The following is an 18,042-nucleotide window of genomic DNA, read 5'->3' on the forward strand; positions in this document are numbered from 1 at the left end:
TTTTTTTTTTTTTTTTTTTTTTAGCCCCAGTCTGACAGTGAGCTTGTGGCTCCTCGTCACTCAGTTTTCGGGGAGTTCAGAGCCTGCCCCCCGTCCTCTAGCTATCCCACATTGGCCAGGAAGGTCTTGTGTCACTTGGTGGTTATATTGTGTGCATCCGGAATGGAATCCCAGGGGCTTACAGGTAGGAATAAACTTACAGGGATACAGGGGCAGAGTATTTGAAATCGAGCTTGACCTTGCAAAGTCCAGACATGTGGTCTTGTCCCATGCCCGTGGGATAAGAGGGTAAAATGACCATGGAGTGTTGGGCTGGTGCACTTTGGGGACTCCTGGCCAGGTGACGAGGAGGCCTTGAAGTGGAGAGAGGATCCAGCGAGGGAGGGCAGGAACCCGTGGGGCTCATTTCCTGGTCAGTCCATCAGCTTCTATATACGGTGGCATTGGGGACCGTGTCACTTAAGCTCCTTCTCGGGCGTCTTGGAACCAGCCTCCTGTCTGAGGATACAGACGTCTGAGAAAACCGTGTTCTTACCTAAGCTGTGTGTCCTCCAAGGCCGTTCCCCTCCCTGGGCCTCTGTTCTCACCTAAAGCAAGAGGTATATGGGCCAGTCCTGTACTTCCCAGTTCTGGCCCTTCTCTGGTTCTCAGCTTCAAAGCCGAGCCCCTGCAGGAGACTGGGGAACTTGGCAAGGCCCCCGGGAGGCAGCGAGGCCGGCTGGGGTGTGGGATGCTCGGGCTCCTTCCCACCCACAAGGGCCTTGCCCCTGTTCCTCCTGGCCTGGTGCCTCCCTCTTTGAGCCTTTTCCTGCCCCGCCCCCCGCACCCTGCCTCTCCCTCCCCAGCCCCTGCCACACTGCCCGGTGAAGCCTGGAGCTGACGATGGGATCCCCCCCCCCCCCCCCCCCCCCGCCACCACCACCACCACCGCCGGGTCCTTCCCTCCTGCCCTCCCTCCCTGGCGCCCATTAGCTAGCCCAGGCCGTGGGGGCGGTGGCTGGTACGTCTTTGTGCCAGGCCCAACCCCCGGAGACGCACCTGTTCTGACCTGCTGAGCAGGTTCCCAGGTTTCTGCCGTCGTCGTTGGCCACGGCGTGGGAAGCAGCTCTGGGGGAGCTCGGAGCTCCCGATCACGGCTTTTCGGGGGTAGCCGGAGCTGGGCGGGTAGAGGAGGGCTGGGTCCCCAGCAGAGACCCCGGAGGGATAGGCAGGCGAGGCAGTGCCTGAGGACTCCGCGATTTCCTGCCTTCCGGGCCGCGCCCTACCCAGCTCTAGAGCCGGCTCCCAGGGAGAACTCAGGGGACCGTCAGAAACACTGGGCGGCTCTGCCTTTCCACCGATGCCCCTGTCCCTGGGAGCCAAGATGCGGGGACCCGAGGCCTTGCTGCTGCTGCTGCTGCTGCTGCTATCGTTTCCAGGTAGGACTTGCCCGAACCATCGGGACCCTTGCTTCTGAGCCCGAGCCAGCACAGACACGCACACGCACGCGCACACACGGACACACGCACACCTAAACATTCTCTTCCCTTTGACTCTGGACTGAGCAACCAATCTCTCTCTCCCACCCCCACCCCCCCACTGCCGATGGCTCCCCCAGAAGGGCCAGCCTCACTCTTTCCCTTTGCGCCCTCTTCCAGCCCCAGGCCACAGCCCTGCGTCTGGGGGCCCTGACCGCCTCTGCCACAGCCTTGCTTCAGCCCGGGGAGTGGACGTGTCGACCCAGTGCAGGTGGGGCAGGGAGGTGGCACAGGTGGGGGGCCCTCTCACCCCAGGGTTTCCTGGAGGCTCCTTCGCCAGCTCCCGGGGCTCCAGAAGTGCTGACTGGAGCTGGGCTGACTCAGGGCGGAGCTGGTGTCAGCAGTCATCAGGGTGCGGGGAGCCTGATGCCCAGACCGTGGACAGGGCCCTTCTGTTCCCTTCTTTTTATGAGGTCCTACAGCACCGGCTTTGGAGCACCTGCTGGGAGACAAGGGGGGAGCTGGGGCGCCTTCACTCGGGCCCCGCTCTTTCCCTGGAGACACTATTTAATGGGGGCGGTGATGCTTAGATGAGGGGAGGTCTAGGGTAGAGTATCTTCTAGATAGGGTGTGGTCTCCTTTTCTTTATTCCCTGTCCCCTCATTTTCTCAACTGGATGCCTTCTGTCACTCCTGTCTAATGTGTATGTAATAGATGTAAATTACAGGAATTGACAATCTCCAGAGTGGGGGACAGAATGCGTGTGTGTGTGCGTGTGTGTGCGTGTGTCTAAGCATGTGTATGCACAGTGACACCACAGTGGGATTCCCTAGGCTCTTTCCAGAGTAATGAGCAACTGAGGAATCTTTGTCCTGGGAAGACAGAGCCCTGTGTGGGTAGGCCCGGGAGCAAGGAAGTGTCATTGTCCAGCAGGGCCTGGCAGGGATTCCTTCTCCGTCACCAGCTGAAGCTGTCAGGAGCATGAGGCACAGATGGGGGGCGGGGTGGGGGGGCACTGCTCCTGTCTGATCTTATAGTGGAGGGGGGATGCAAGGGCATCGGCCAGTCTCCAGTCACAGGGTCCTGAGCTCCAACCCCTGTGCTTTCCACCCCTGCCTTAACTCCCATCTTCCAGACAACCCTCCTCACTTGCTCAGGCCCAGAGGGTGGGGTCTGGTCGCTGGGGCCAGAGAACTCGGCAGCCGCTTTTCTGGGGGACCTGGCCACCCTTGAAGAATGGAGCCACAATGTCTCAGGACATGGCAAGAAAGGGTCAGAGAGGCCACCGCTCTAACTGCCTCATTTTACAGACAGCTATCCCACATTGGGCAAGCGACGTCTCAAGACGACTCAGTGTGAGCAGCAAGACCAGGGCGGCTGTCCGGGTCTCCCAGCCTCCACTCTGTTAAAGGCTAGTAGGTCTGAGTGTGCACGGGGCACAGCCAGGGGACTAAATGCTGGAGATGTGGTGGCAAACAGGACGTGGTCCCGCCTTCTTTTTCCAGGACGTGAGGCTGTTCTAAGAGAAGCCCAGGGAAGGGGAGAGGAGACCTCCTGCAGTCAGGGCATCACCCCAACCTTGCCCAATGCCCGATGGACAGGTGCCATGGCTACGGGGGCACCCTAACTCCAGAATTATCCGGGGTAACTGGGGCCCGGTGAGCACCCCCACCCCCATGGCTGCGAGGACCTGCACAGAGCTGGAGGGTGCTCTGAGGCCTGCAGCGCGGGCCCCAGGTTCCCAGCCTGACGACCACATCCACTGCCGCCCCCCCTTCTGGCTCCTCTCTGTGGAAGCCCCCAGAATGCCGGAGGTCTTGCCTCCGAAAGAGCTTTGGGCTGGGAGTCAGGAGGCTTGCGTTGTGGCCCCATTTCTGGTCTCCATTTGCTAGGTGACCTTTGGCAACTAAGAACGTAGACTTCGGCAGCCCACGAGGTGGGACCCCGGGATCTCTATGGGCCTTCCAGCTCTGCAGTCCTGTGGCGGTGTGCCTGTCCAGCCGCTGCCCGAAGGGGGGTGCTGGGTGCAGGAAGAGGCGGTCAGTCTGGCTGCGGTGATGGCGGGGGGAAGGGTCCTGGTCCATCTCTCAGTGGGGACCAAGGTAGCTTTATGCCGGATGCTGCCTTCCGCCCCTGCCCTGCTGCAAATCAGTGCCCCCCCCTCCCCAACTCCTGGGCCATTAGAGCTCTGAGCCCCAGGGCCCTGCCCCACCCCTGACAGGGAGAGGAGCCCAGGCTTGGGAGGTGCCTGACACCACAGTTCTTTGTCTCTCCTTAATGGGATGAATTTCCGGGTAAGGTCCCCTCCCTACTCCCTCCATCTCCTGTCCTGCAGCCGACGGACTCAAATCTACAGACACCCCTCCAGTGGGATGCTAGTTTCTAGCTCTTTGTCTGGACCCAATCGGGTCCTGTAGGGCCAGAGTGTTGGGGGAGGGGGGGTTGCCCTGAATTCTGTGCCCTCCAAGGATTAGGATCGGCTTTCTACCTGAGGTTAATTTCCTAGAAAGGGAGGGGCCCCCATCCCTGCTTTTCTGTTCCTGTTTACAGAGGGGGGCAGGCCCTTTCCTGCAGGACCTACCCTACCCCAGGGAAGCCAGACAGGGAAGCTAGCTTCCCCACCCAAGGTAGCGGGGACTAGGAGAATCACAAGGGAAGCCCCGTGGCCCCAGTGACCTTGGTCCCACCCGGGTGTTTCGCAGGGGCTGGGCTCAGAGGACCCCGGCTACAGAGATGGTGGTGAGGAGTTTGTGGCACAGCACACCGTCCCAGCTTCTGGAGCATCATCTCGGGGCCCTGGAGTCCTCCAGACTGAGGAGGACAGCCACTGTAGAGAGCTAGGCCTCGGGAGGAGAGACTGCCTGGGCTTTCCGGCCTCCAAAGCTTACTCTAGCACTGACCAAAGGCTAGCAGAGTAGAAAGCTGGGGGTGGGGTGGGGAGCTGAGTCAGGAGGGAAGGGAGGACAGGAGCCTAGGGGCTGAATCTAAAACCGCACGCGAAGGTCAAGTTCAGAACTGGGGCCGGGCCACCAAGCCTGGTAGAGGAGGGCTGTGAAGGAGGTGGTTTGGATCATCTCTCTCTCTCTCTCTCTCTCTCTCTCTCTCTCTCTCGCTGGGACGGGGAGCCTCTGGCCCCAGGAACTTTTCCCAGAGTTTTCTGGCCACCCCCTCCTCGCTTGCCTTTGTAACTGGTGTCCTGAGAGCTGGGTTGATTTGGGGTGGGGCAGAGCTGGCCCCCACTTTGGGGGGAGGTGGCTGGCAGGATTTAGGGGTGCGGGGTGGCTAAGATCTCAGGAGTTTGGGAGAAGCTGAATTCTAGGTCTCCCACCCACAGTGTGGCTGTTGTGGTGACTCAGCCGGGCTCAGACTCTGGCTCCGGGGGGGTTTAGGGGACTTATCTGTGCTGGGAGCTGTGTCTGGGCCAGAGCCGGGCTGCCTCAAGGCCTGTCCTCCCCCCATTGTTCTCAGCTGCCTTTGTGATTGGTGTGGCCCCCCTCCCCAGACACTAATCTGTGGGTGGGCACTTTGCCCGGGTTGGGAAGCTGTCACTAAGCTGGGGGGCTTAGGACGATGGGGGCCAAGTGAGGGACGTGGATGAAGGCAGACGGAGAGTCTCCTGGTTTTCCAGGCTCCTTAGCACCTCCAAGGCCAAGGTTATGGGAGGAAGGGTGGAAGAAAAAAGGGCTTGCTGGGTGGTTGATGTCACCTGTCTTGAATGGGGGGCTTCAGGGCTCCTCCCAGGTTCTTTCTTACCCCAAACACTCCCACCCATTCCAGCTCTGTCTGGTAGAGGCTGCCACTGTGGGGCGAGGGGAGGCAAGAGTTAACAAAGGAGCCTGAGCCCCTGGACCGCTTGGACCCCTCCCCCTAGCCCTAAGCAGGAGTCCCCCCCCCCCCCTTCCCTTCCCACCAAACCCACACCAGACAACCCTCACCCCAGGCCCGGAGCTAGAGCTGGTTTTTCTGGTGGTGGCAGCAGCAGAGGCCTGACAGAGATTCCCAGGGAGAGGCCTCCTGGGGGGCCGAGGGAGGTGGTTGGGGGTCGGGGGAGGGGGGGGAGTCCTTCTAGCAGGAGCCTGAGGAGCCAGGGGAGGGTGAGCCTCTGTTTTGCTCTGCTGAGGAGTCCTTGACGGCAGTTTCCCATCACCTGGAGGGGCAGTGACCTCATCTCTGGGTACCTCCGCCTGAGATGAATCTGCCCTCAAGTCTGGGGTGAGGTGGGGAGGGGTGCCTGGCTCCGCTCCAGATGGGCCACAGAGGCGAAGGGGCAGAGCCAACCCACCCCAGACCACGGGCAGCTAAGACAGACAGACACGTGGAAGCCAGGAAGGACCAGCATCAAAACATTTACCCTGTGTTCAGAGTCCCGTGGGACGGGAGCGCGCACGCGCACACGCACACACACACACACACGGAACAGTGTGCACACACGCACACGGAACAGTGTCCGCACACACGCTTGCACACAGACCACTCCGCGGCTCTTGTCTCTGGAGGCAGGCGAGCACAGACACCTTCCTAACGATAACACGTGAGCGCTTAGAAGTGCAAAACACCCCCAAGTTCAGCAAGCAGTCGGCCTCACTTACACCCCGCCAGGCCCTCTCCCAAAGTCATCAGACATTCACACGCAAAAGACCCATGCACAGACTCGTCGCCAGGACCCCTAGATGCAGGGATACTGAGGGAGAAAGGCCCCTCACAAAGGAAAGCCTCCTTCCCCAACGACGCTGTTATCTGCAGCTGCTAGCCTCAGTTTCCCCTCCTGAGATCGAAGGCCAGGCCCCCCACACAGAGGAAAGCTGGGACCCAGGCAGCCAACCCAGACCAGGAATGGAGGGCCTGTCTGGGAGCGGGCGGGGTACACAGAGGGCAGGGCCCCAAAGAGGCCCGTGGGGGCCTGGCCAGGGGTGGGGGAGGCCGAGGGCAGGGATCCCGTCTGGCCAGTTGGGCCTGTTCTTTCCTTGCGCAAGGTGGTGGCTGGTGGCGGCTGTGGCTGGGCCTGCTGCTCTGTGGCGGCATCTGAATCACCAGGGCTCCTGACCAGCGTCCTGTGCTCCCGGGAGGAGGGGTGGGGACGGTCAGAGGGAGGAGTGCCCAGCCAGGAGAGTCCACCAGCCTCGGCGAACAGTTCGAAGCAGAAGGGTCCGTGGGCTTGGCCCGGCCTGGCAACTACATGCCCGCGGGGTGACCTCACCAGGCGGGCGGCGTGTCTCCTTCGCTCTGGTGACATCATCATGCTGACGCCAGGCGGGCACTGGGTGGGGGAGAGAGGTAGGAGGCAGGGCCGGCCTGCCCTGGCCTGGGAGTCTGGGCTTCTGGGTCCAGTTTAGTCCAGGATGGGGATTCTAGAGCCCAAGTTCTCTCCTCCTTCTGTCACAGCCCCTGTGTGTGTGTGTGTGTGTGTGTGTGTGAAGTGTGAGGGGCTGTTGCCCGAAGTTGTGATGCTCCTGGTGAATAGGGGACTTAGGACAATGTGGGGCTGTGGGAGAGGTCCTGAAAGGGCTCTGCTGTTTTGCTGGGTTCTTCATCCTGCGAAGCGTGGCCTTGTTGCTCGGCGGTGGGGATCTTGGACTTACGGGGAGGGACGCAGAGGACCGCGATGCAGGCATATGGTCTGTTGCGCCCTAAGGGAGACGTATGTTGGGGAAAATGTGGGCGATGCGTTGTGGAGAGGGGCCGGATGGTTGGCAAGCATAGGGATAGGGATGGGAAATACGCCATCCGACGGTGTCCCGTAGAAGGGTCTGAGTGTCCCAGCGGAGCAGGGCTTGTGACCCCTGTGCCTGTGGAAACCAGTGCTTGAAGCAGAGGATGTGCTGGGGGCTGAGCCCCCATCTCCAGCCCACCTCCAGCCCTTCCCTGGCAGCCCTGCTCCCTGCCAAGGAGGGGTGCGGGTGGTGAGCCGGACTCCCAGGCCGGGCTGGGTGGGACCGACACCAGCTTAGGCAGGTCAGGGCCCCGGTATCTGGCCCTGCAGGTCTGTCCCGTCCCGTTCGGGTCCTCCCAGCTCCCGACAGCACCCTCCCTCCCTCCGCCCCTGCTCACAGAGTCACGGGACCCCCTTCCTCTGGCCTATGCTCAGCCTCCCCGGAGCCCTCTGGTCCACCCGAGTGGACCACTTCCTCCCTCCATAACCGCCCCGTCCAGCCCCGGCCTTCTCCCCGTGCGCGGTCAGAGCTGTTCCCTCTGGCATCGAACCCGGGTAGCCAGCCCAGCCTGCCTCCACCCCGGGCTGCCATGCCAACCCCCTCCCTGTCTGCCCAGCCCAGCCCAAGGTTCATTCCTGCTCGCTCTACCTTTTCCTTCTTCTCCCTGTCTCTCTCTCTCTCTCTCTCTCATTCATTCATTCATTAACATTCATTCAATAAGCATTCAATTCATTCAATAAACATTCATCGAGGTCCCCTTACGTGCCAAGAGGGCAGACCACCTGCCACTGAGCCCTAAGTCAGAAAACCGTGTTTCCCTATGTGATGTGAGACCCAGCTTCTTCTCTTGGGCAGCTCCGTCCGGCGGGACAGGCAGACGGGAAGCGCCCAAACGCAATCCAGGGGGGATACAGTACGGTGGTGAGGTCAGAGCAGGGCGCTAGGGCAGGAGGGAGCGAGGGCCCCTCATTCTGCCTGAGGTGGGGGTGGGGTGGCGGAGGAAGCGTTGTCTAAGCGGAGTCTAAGGCTGAGTAGGAGTCATCCCTCCAGACACCGGGAGGAGCGCCTCCCGGGAGGGGCCCGGGTGAGCCAGGCATGTGTGGCCAGAGGCAGGGGCTGCGCGCTGCGGGGAGTTGCTGGATATACATACATCCCAAGGCAGAGAGCTCTTGGCTTCCCAGAGAGAACCCTCCCTCTGCCCCCAGCCCTGCGTTTCACATGCCTTATTCCACGAATTTATTTATTCCTCCTGGACCATGAGTTTCCCCAGGCCCCGCCCCCCCTCCTACGTCACTCATCCTGGAACCGGTAGGAGTTGTCTTTGCCCGGCCTCTCTTTTCTCTCTCTCTCTCTCTGGTCAGTGATCAAATCCTGCCGAGGGTCCTCCAGGACTGTCCCCTCCTCCCTGTCCCACAGCGTGAGGGGTTCCTAGAGAGTCTCGGGGCTTCAGTCTCCCTGCTTTCCAGCCGGAGGGCACACAGCCACTGGCCTCTTGCCGCAGTGATGGCTCCCCATGAGTTCCTTCCCCTGGTGTGCAAGGCCCAAGCACGCGTACCTGTCCTGTTGGACGCACACCGCCTGCCTTAGGTGCGTTCTTTCCGCCCTGCTTCCTGAGCCAGCCAGCCTCTCCACCCCTCCGGGTCCCTCCCCTGGAATCCCTTTCCGGGGTCTCCCCCTCCTGGTCCTACCCAGCTCATGCACGAGGCCCTCCCGCAGGACTCGGGTCCACGGTGACTGTCCCATCCCCCAAGTGGCCTGCAACACACCCCTGAGCACTAACTCAGAGACCGTCACGCCTTTCCACACACGTCCACAAAATGTGTCTCCAGACCTCAGGTTCCATGAGGACAAGACAGGAAAGGGATCCTTCTTTGAAAACGAGGTGACCCGATAGATGCCCCTGGGTGCTGCGTGCTGTCCTTGTCGATGCACAGAACGCTCGCCCTTCCCTGCTGGTCCCCGTCTCTGCCCCTCTGATTCCGGGTCGCTCGCCACCGTTCTGACCCTGTCGCTGGGTGTCTGCCCTGACCTCATCTCTCTGGGCTTCTGACCTGGGGGCCTTTCTGTCTTCAGTGACTTGTCATTCCTGTCTCTGAGCCTCCGTTGCGGCCATTCCTCCCACAGAGAAGGCCTGCTCTCTGGGAATCCAGATCGGTCATCTTGAAGCCATGAAAAGAATGTTCCGAAGGGCCCCTTCGCCCCCTACGTGCCCCATCCCGGCCGCCAGCTGCTTTCCATCCCTGCCTCGTCTCCTGGCCACACTTCCTGAAAGCGTTCACTTTCGCCCCCGCCCCCGCCCCCTCCTTGGTGGGTTGAACCTTCTGTGAAAGTTTGCCCAGGGCTTCTCCGGCCTCTGCGCCCAAAACCCATTTCCGTGAGAGGACTGGGAACTCCCTGAGGGCGGAGGCTGGCTCTCTCCAGCTGCAGCCTCCCGCCTCTCCCCTCGGTGGCTCAGGACACACTCCTGGGCTGGGAGAGGGTGTGGCTCTCCCACCCGGCGTCCCCGTGGCCTTAGGCAAGTCACTTCCTCTCTCTGGGCCTCAGTTTCCTCATCTGTCAAATGGCGATAATAACGCCCACCTCGGGAATGCTGTGTGGATCTAATGAGGTAATGGACTGAACGCGCTTGGCAAGCAGAAAGTGCTCCAGGAGTTCCGGTGGCCTCCTCCCCCCCCCCCCCGCGTCTGCATCAGGAAGTGCTCCCCCCCCCCCCCCCCCCCCCCCGCTCCCGCCGCGCCCCTAATCTAGGCTGCTCCTCTCTGCCCCCTGCAGGCCGCTGCCGGGCGGGCGAGCTGGAGACCTCGGACCCGGTGACCGTGGTGCTGGGCCAGGACGCCAAGCTGCCCTGCTTCTATCGAGGGGAGCCCGGCGAGCAGGTGGGGCAGGTGGCGTGGGCTCGGGTGGACGCGGGCGAGGGCGCCCGGGAGCTCGCGCTGCTGCACTCCAAGTACGGGCTGCACGTGAGCGCGGCCTACGAGGGCCGCGTGGAGCAGCCGCCGCCTCCACGCAGCCCCCTGGACGGCGCCGTGCTCCTGCGCAACGCGGTGCAGGCCGACGAGGGCGAGTACGAGTGTCGCGTCAGCACCTTCCCCGCAGGCAGCTTCCAGACGCGGCTGCGGCTCCGCGTGCTGGGTAAGTGGGGTGCGGGGCGCACAGGGCCACCAGGCCCTCGCCGGCGGCTTCGCAGGCGAGAGCAGGGGTGGGGGGAGCCGAGAGGCGTGGGGCAGCGGGCGAGCGGGAGTAAGAGGTGGCGTCCCGTAGGGGTGAGGGAGCCCGGCGCAGTCCATCCTCCCACCCAATCCAGAAATTCCCTCCGAGTGACCTCAGCAGCTTGCCACGCACACAGCGGTCAGCCTGGGGGAAGAGTCCACGTAATAGAACATTCTTCTGTTGACTTGCACCACCCTCCCTGGTCGCTGTCGCCCTCCGAAGCAAGGTGGCACAGGCTCATTCTCGCCTCTGTCCGCGAGCCTTTCAAAGAGCTGAGGACCTTTGCCATTCCCCACGCCCACCCCAGCCCCCAGTCTCCTCTTCTGGAAGCTACACTTACTAGTTCCCGCAGTGGTTCTACCAAAGGCACTCCTTTGCAGCCTCCCTGGCCATCCATGGTTTTAAAATGTGGGGCCGAGATATGGACCACGGGGACCCAGCCCCCAACGGGCATGGCTGTGCCTGACCAGTGGGGCTCATACCTTTCCTGGTCTGGACCTTCAGTGAATGTGGCTGGAGATCACAATCACCTTAAGTTTATTTGTTTATTTTGAGAGAGAGAGAGAGAGAGCGCGTGCATCAGCCTGGGAGGGGCAGAGAGAGGAGACAGAGAGTCCCAAGCAAGCAGGCTCTGCACCGTCAGGGTAGAGCCTGATGTGGGGCTCGATCTCAGACCGTGAGATCATGACCTGAGCCAAAGTCAAGAGGCAGACGCTCAACCAACTCAGGCACCCAGGCGCCCCTCACCATCACCTTTCTTTTTTTTTTTTTTTTAATTTTTTTTTCCAACGTTTTATTTATTTTTGAGACAGGGAGAGACAGAGCATGAACGGGGGAGGGTCAGAGAGAGAGGGAGACACAGAATCGGAAACAGGATCCAGGTTCTGAGCGGTCAGCACAGAGCCCGACGCGGGGCTCGGACTCACGGACAGTGAGATCGTGACCTGAGCCCAAGTCAGACGCTTAACCGACTGAGCCAGCCAGGCGCCCCCACCTTTCTTTTAAACCACCATTTTGCGCTGTGGGCTCTTGTGGTCGATGGATGCCCTAGACCTATGGTCTACTTAAGGCTTTTGCATTTTGTGCTTGAGCTGTTCGTGTCAAGAAGATAGGAATAAAGAACCTTCTTCAGTTTCCCTTTATCTGCGTGGAACTTAGTAACACTAGCCTTGGGGGGGGGTGAAAATCCTGAGTGTGAATCTGGGCCCCATCCTCCAACAGCTGACCATCTGGGACAAATCCTCTAACCTCCCCAACGCGCCGGTGTCCTGACTTGTAAAACAGGGGTAGGGATGCCCACCTCGCTGGCCCGAAGGCCGGCAGGATTAATGAGATAACATCGATCGAGTGTTTAGCACGATACCCGGCACATAATAAGTGCTCACTAAGTGCTGGCTATTATTATTAGGACAGAGATGTTGTCTGGTCAGCTCTTTATTTACTTCATCATTTCTTATTAAAAAATGATCCCTGCTCATTGTCAAAAAAATTTTAAAAATCAAAATGGAGAAAGCTGAAAGCCTACCACTCATCTGGTGGTGTCCGCGTTGGTGAGATAAGACAACGAACAGGGCCTGAAAATGTTTCCTTGCAAGACCGAGCTGGGACGGGCCAGGGCCTCCTGACGGGTGTGCAGACCGTGACCCCTGCCTCCTCCCCCCCTGCAGTGCCTCCCCTGCCCTCCCTGAACCCTGGTCCGGCTCTAGAAGAAGGCCAGGGCCTGACGCTGGCAGCCTCCTGCACAGCAGAGGGCAGCCCAGCCCCCAGCGTGACCTGGGACACAGAGGTCAAGGGCACCGCGACCAGCCGCTCCTTCAAGCACTCCCGCTCAGCTGCTGTCACTTCGGAGTTCCACCTGGTGCCCAGCCGCAGCATGAATGGGCAGCCACTCACCTGCGTGGTGTCCCATCCGGGCCTGCTGCAGGACCAAAGGATCACCCACATCCTCCAAGTGGCCTGTGAGTACTCGGATCTTGGGTAGAGACTCACCAGTCTGGCCAGGCTGGATCGTGAAAGGCGGCCTTGTGTGGCCGGGAGACCCCTAGTGCAAAGGTAGAAGACCAGGAGGACGTCCCGGATGACCTTGACAGATCACTCAGACCTCTCTGGCCTTTGGTGTCCTGTTTACCAAGGGGGTTGTCCTATGCCACAAGGTTATTGGGAGAATCCGGTATAAACGCAGACTTGAAAGCACTTTGTGACGCACACGAAGAGAGACAGCTTCGGGCCCCACAGCTTGACCCTGGTTCTGGTCGGACAAGCCCTATTTCTGCCGTGCACCGGCTGTTAGTCAATCTTGTCCGTCTTCATTTTCCTCCGCAGCAGGCGTATAATTATACGAACTTTACAGGGTTCCGATGGGAATTAGAAACCATGAACTCGAAGCATCTCACACCACGCCGAGTGCTTGAATGGTCCTCAGTCCGCAGCAGATACCGTTTTCCCAGCACTAAGCTCAGAGCCTCTCCGGGCACAGGGCTGTTTTCTATTCCCACGAACCCAGCATTTGGCGCCAAGTAGGCCCGCGACAAATGTTTGTCAAGGAAATGTACAGACAAGTAGGGTCGTTACGTCTTTGGAGAATCAGGGAGCATTGACAGAACACCTGTTCCGTGACTAGCACTATGCCGGGGACCACAGGGGATTCCGAAAAAGCGTGACTCTTTGCCGAGGGACTTCTAGGCTCGTTGCCCAGACAAACCACAGTGGGCTCTGAGCTCAGAGCCCCACACGGGAGCCGGGGGGCCAGGACCCGGCGGCCAGGCTGGGCTGGGCTGGGTTTGGAAGCAGATGAGAAGGACAGAGAAGGGTAGGGTGGGGCCCGAGCAGGGGGCCCCTGGAGGAGCAGATGATGGAAAGCCTCATTCCCCTTCTTCCTCCTCCCTCCTCCCACTCCAGTCCTCACCGAGGCCTCTGTGAGGGGCCTCGAAGACCAAAAGCTGTGGCAGGTGGGCAGAGAAGGGGCTACCCTCAAGTGCCTGAGCGAGGGATACCCTTCTCCCTCGTACAACTGGACACGGTAAGGGCCTGGCCCGGGGGGAGGGCCTCGCTTGCGGCCAGGGTCCTTCCCTCGCAGGGCTACCGTGTCCTCATTAGGGGCTGGGACAGTATATTCTGGACCCCGGATAAAGTGGGGCACGTGTTCAGGCCCACTCAAGAATACGCGTGGCCACCAAATATCATGATTGGCTTGCACCCGGGGGCCCACGATGCACGCGGTCGTTGGGAGGGAACAAGCTAGTAAGTCCTTGACTTTTCCCCCTAACTCTTCACACGCGAGACATAGCGTGAGATTTAAATATTAATGTTTTATATGTTTACGTGAGGCGGAGAGGACAAAAAGGCACTGCTGTGATCTTGTAAGACCCTTGTAAGCACCTTAGAAGTGCCAGCCGCCCGCCTCTGCCGGTTCCTTGGCTTTTTCCCGGGTCTCAGGTGTCCAGGAGGTTGGGGAGGGGTCAGGTGCACACGTGTGTGAGCCCCCGACAGGCACATTCTCACACATGAGCGGATGAACCGTGCGTGTGGCCTCGTGCGTGCCCCGGGCTCCGTTCAGGTCCCCTGCCACGCAATGTCGTGGGTGTGGGGGCGTGCGGTCACACTCTCCCAGTCCGTCTGAGCCCAGAGAGGGACGGGGTGTCCTGCGGTGTGGACCTCATACCGTGTCTACCTGGTACCCAGTGCCGGGTGACGTGTGTGTGTGGGGGGGGGTGCCCGGGTCAGCCTGGGCGGCAGGGAGCAGGGGCCTCTGCCCAGACCTGCCCGGGGGAGGGAGGGGCACCGTGGGAACAGCCAGCGGCTCGGGTGACGTCACGGGGGCGGGAGGGGAGAGCTGCCCGGGCACGTTGGGTGGGGGCAGCCTCGGGCCGCCGCAGCCTCCCTGTCGTCCAGGTTGGACGGGCCTCTGCCCAGCGGGGTGCGAGCGGAAGGGGACACTCTGGGCTTTCCTCCGCTGACCCCCGAGCACAGCGGCATCTACGTGTGCCACGTCAGCAACGAGCTCTCTTCGAGGGATTCCCGGGTCACTGTGGACATCCTTGGTGAGCACCGGGGCAGACACGGGGCGGGGGGGCCCGGCCGAGAGCCCGGAGGGGCAACGGTGACAGACAGAGAGGGTGAGCTGGGGGCGGGGGCGGGGGGGGGGGGGTCTGGACCGCGTGTATTTTGCAGAGGGTCAGGCTGAGGGGGTGGTTTGGGGGGGGTGTTGGGAGGACCCGGGGGCAGGGTTGGGGAGGGCGGGGGTGTGGGCAGCCACCCCAGACCGAGGCCTGTCTCCCGCAGACCCGCAGGAGGCCCCCGGGAAGCAGGTGAACCTGGTGTCGGCCTCAGTGGTGGTGGTGGGCGTGATCGCCGCACTCTTGTTCCTCCTGCTGGTGGTGGTGGTGGTGCTCATGTCCCGGTACCACCGGCGCAAGGCTCAGCAGATGACCCAGAAATAGTGAGTCGTGGCCGCTCGGGGGGGCGGAGCTAAGCTGGGGGCAAAGCCGGCCGGGCGGAGCGGGAGGTGGGGGCCCCCGGCACCCAGGAGAGAGGGGAGGCGGGCGGGGGTGCTGACGGCTGGGGAGATCATGGACCGGAGCTGGGCAGGGTCCTTCGGGGAGCCAGGGGCGCTGGGGCCACAGCTGAGTGGGGAGGGAGGCCCAGATCCACGTGCCCGGGTATCCCCAAGCACACACACCCTAGCGGGGCTCACGCTCGCTCTGCAGCCACTCACTCACACTGGGGGGGAGGGGGGGGACAGCACAGCCCCCACACCCTCCAGCCCCGGCTCACATAGGCTCTCGGCCTGCCCACCTTGGGAGCCACCAGTACCCTCAGCTCCTAACAAGGGCGTGTCTTTCCCAGTGAGGAGGAGCTGACCCTGACCCGGGAGAACTCCATCCGGAGGCTGCACTCCCATCACTCGGACCCCAGGAGCCAGGTATGTGCCAAGGTCGGGTGCATCTGGGAGCGGGTTGGGGGAGGGGAAGGGTGGGGAAGAGAGGTGGGGGGAAGGGGGGCTCGGGGGGCCCTTCTGCAGACCAGGAGGACAGACAGCCCTCGGCCAGGTCTGGCCACTGACTCGCGGCCTGGGCTGGGGGTAGGGCTGTTTTGGGGTCCACTCTGGGTCCACCTGGCCCCCCTTTAGCACTGGCCCTGGGGGCTGCTCGGGGAAGCCGCCGTCAGCCCTGGCTCCAGGGTGGGGCCGGGTGGGGGGGCGAGGACGGGCGTCAGGGAGAGCAGACAGGCAGACAGGTGGACAGGTCGGGTGGGGGGAGAGGTGATGACGGAGGAGGCTGAGCCCTGTTCTGACTCCTCCCCCGTGTCCGGGCCCCACAGCCGGAGGAGAGTGTAGGGCTGAGAGCCGAGGGCCACCCCGATAGTCTCAAGGACAACAGTAGCTGCTCTGTGATGGTGAGGCCCCCCGGCCCCACCGGCGTCCCCACCACTGTCCTCAGGCCCCTCTCCTGCTCAGGGATGTGGCGCGCCAGCCGCCCCTCACCAGACCCTCTGTCTCGGGCCGGCACCTCGGCTGTGCCTTTGTTCACCTGTGGCTCTCCTCCCCCCCCCTCCGCGCCTGACGCTCATTCCTGGCCCCCGTGTCTGAGCCCCTGACCTCTGACCCTACGGCTCCCCACCCGGCCCCCCTCCCGTCTGGCTCCCCTGCCTCGGGTCCTGACTTGCCCTCTGCCCTTGGCGTCCAGAGCGAAGAGCCGGAGGGCCGTAGTTACTCGACGTTGACCACGGTGAGGGAGATTGAAACCCAGACTGAACTGCTGTCTCCAGGCTCCGGGCGGGCAGAGGAGGAGGAAGATCGGGACGAAGGCATCAAACAGGCCATGAACCATTTCGTCCAAGAGAACGGGACCCTGCGGGCCAAACCCACGGGCAATGGCATCTACATCAATGGGCGGGGGCATCTGGTCTGACCCAGGCCTGCCTCCGTCCCCTAAGCCTGGCTCCTTCTGCTGACCTGGGGATTTCTGTTCGGGGAGAGGGGGCTCTCTAAACACCCTATTTCTTCAGGAAGATGCTCCCCATCCCGACTGCTCTACCTTTTCCTCCAGCCCCTCTGTTCGACCAAGGTGGGGGGGGGGCTCTGCTGGTTGAGTCCTTCCCTGTTGTGTGTGTGTGTGTGTGTGTGTGTGTGTGCATGCACGCAGATCACCGTGTGCATGTGTGAGCGTTCGCTGACCTTGTGCGTGTGCGGGGGTGATGTGCCCGTGCTTCATGTCAGCGTCCAAGTGAACTGCGGTGGGTTTGCTGGCGCGTCGTGTGGCTGCGTGACCTCTACCCGTAAGCACAGGTTATCTCCTCGGACCCCAGAGCAGTATTAATGACGCAGAGGTTGGAGGCGAGAGGTGGAGACGGTGGGCCAGACCCAGGTGCACAGGCCGGAGCTGGATTCTGGCCTCCTCTGAGTTGGGGAGCTGGGCTCCCTCCACTTGAAAGCCAGCGGGGGCAAGTGTGAACGGCCAGCTCAGGGGCCTGCCAGGCTAACCCTGTTCAGGAAGAAGCCCCTGGCCCTCTGGTGGCCTCTGGTGGCCTCTGGGCCCTGCTGCACCTGCCTATTTTCTATAAATAGACCTGTTGGGGGAGTTTCTGTAGGGAATACTGCTCCGAATACTTTAATACGAGACACAAAAATTTGAATTTCTTTCAAATTGTCTTTGAAAGAAAATTTGTGCTGCCTCTGGATGTTTGTTATTGCTTGGACGGCTTGGAGTATGATTAGCCGACAACCCTGGGAGTCAGCCACTGGTCAGCCACCTCCCTCCCGAGAGACTGTGCTCAGACCCCAGCAGGGGGCCAACGCCCATGGTTCTGAAAGGTGTTCCTGCTAAGACACTTTAATTTAGGCAGCCTCTTGGGAGGGAGCCTGGAGTTGTGGAGTCTGAGTCAACGGTGTGAGCCCCTCGGTCAGGGGCTGCAGGAGGACAGGGTGGGGTCCCTGGCCCTAGAGGCTCCCCGGTCCCTTCCCTACTGCGTCTTTTTTCTTAGTTGCGTCCCCAGTTGTTTGTGGTCCCTTGGGGGGGGGTGCGGGGACTGGGTGACAAGGGCTCCTGGTTCACAGGTGGTGTGAGGGAGGAAGGGTCGTGATTACAGACCAGGGGAGGGGGGGGTCAGGTGGGGCAAAGCTGCCGCTGGAGGCAAGAATGTCTCCTTTCCCCCAGGGAACTCTGGGTCACTAGCTTGGGGCTCTTTTGGCAGTGTGTGTGTGGGGGGTGCTGGGGTTAGATACGGTCCACCGCTGCCTTGCCCACCCGAAACACACTCGGCCAGAATGCCAAGATTTTGTACCCAAACCCCACTTGGCCCGAAAACAGCTGGATTTCACCCCCTGCTCCCTGGCCAGCTCAGGACTTTGGATGTGGAGCCCAAAGATCTGGGGTCCTAGTGTGTACATTTTGTGTAAATATGTGCATATTTGTATATAAAATGATATTCTGTTTTTAAATAAACAGATAAAAGCTGTTCTGCCTGGTTCCTGTCTTGCCCCTGAGCTGTGTAAGCCTTGAACAACTCGATTCTCCCTCTGCATCGTCCTCCCTGCGGCCCCGAGTAGGGCAGGAGAGAGCGTGTCTGTGGCTGGGAGGTAAAGGGGAAAGACGTGTCCCCGCCAGGCCCTCTGCCGTCTCCCAGAGTCCCCGGGTCCTTCTGGGACAGCCGGCGCCCTTGTGCGCCCTGTTGTCAATCCTGTGTCGTGCCCCAGCGTCACCAAAATGGGCCTGGGAGGCAGAATG

At 61.4% G+C, this 18,042-nt stretch overlaps 1 protein-coding gene across 3 annotated transcripts; it reads left to right on the top strand.

Annotated features, from left to right (window-relative positions):
• Positions 1-942: 942 nt before the first annotated feature.
• On the top strand, positions 943-17,773 carry NECTIN4 (nectin cell adhesion molecule 4). 3 transcript variants are annotated; one of them, XM_047839806.1, is made up of 9 exons: positions 943-1,418; positions 9,881-10,240; positions 11,986-12,276; positions 13,217-13,337; positions 14,210-14,358; positions 14,600-14,756; positions 15,164-15,239; positions 15,638-15,712; positions 16,003-17,773. In XM_047839806.1, exons 1-9 carry the CDS (start codon positions 1,340-1,342, stop codon positions 16,225-16,227), a joined length of 1,533 nt encoding a protein of 510 aa, XP_047695762.1. In that variant the 5' UTR covers positions 943-1,339; the 3' UTR covers positions 16,228-17,773. The 3 variants fall into 3 exon arrangements, with proteins under 3 accessions (XP_047695762.1, XP_047695764.1, XP_047695763.1); XM_047839807.1 differs by lacking the exon at positions 943-1,418 and adding an exon at positions 5,536-6,731; XM_047839808.1 differs by lacking the exon at positions 15,638-15,712 and having other exon boundaries at positions 950-1,418.
• Positions 17,774-18,042: the final 269 nt, after the last annotated feature.

Source organism: Prionailurus viverrinus, chromosome F1 (assembly GCF_022837055.1).
Source record: "Prionailurus viverrinus isolate Anna chromosome F1, UM_Priviv_1.0, whole genome shotgun sequence".
In the NCBI taxonomy this organism is placed as follows: domain Eukaryota; kingdom Metazoa; phylum Chordata; class Mammalia; order Carnivora; family Felidae; genus Prionailurus; species Prionailurus viverrinus.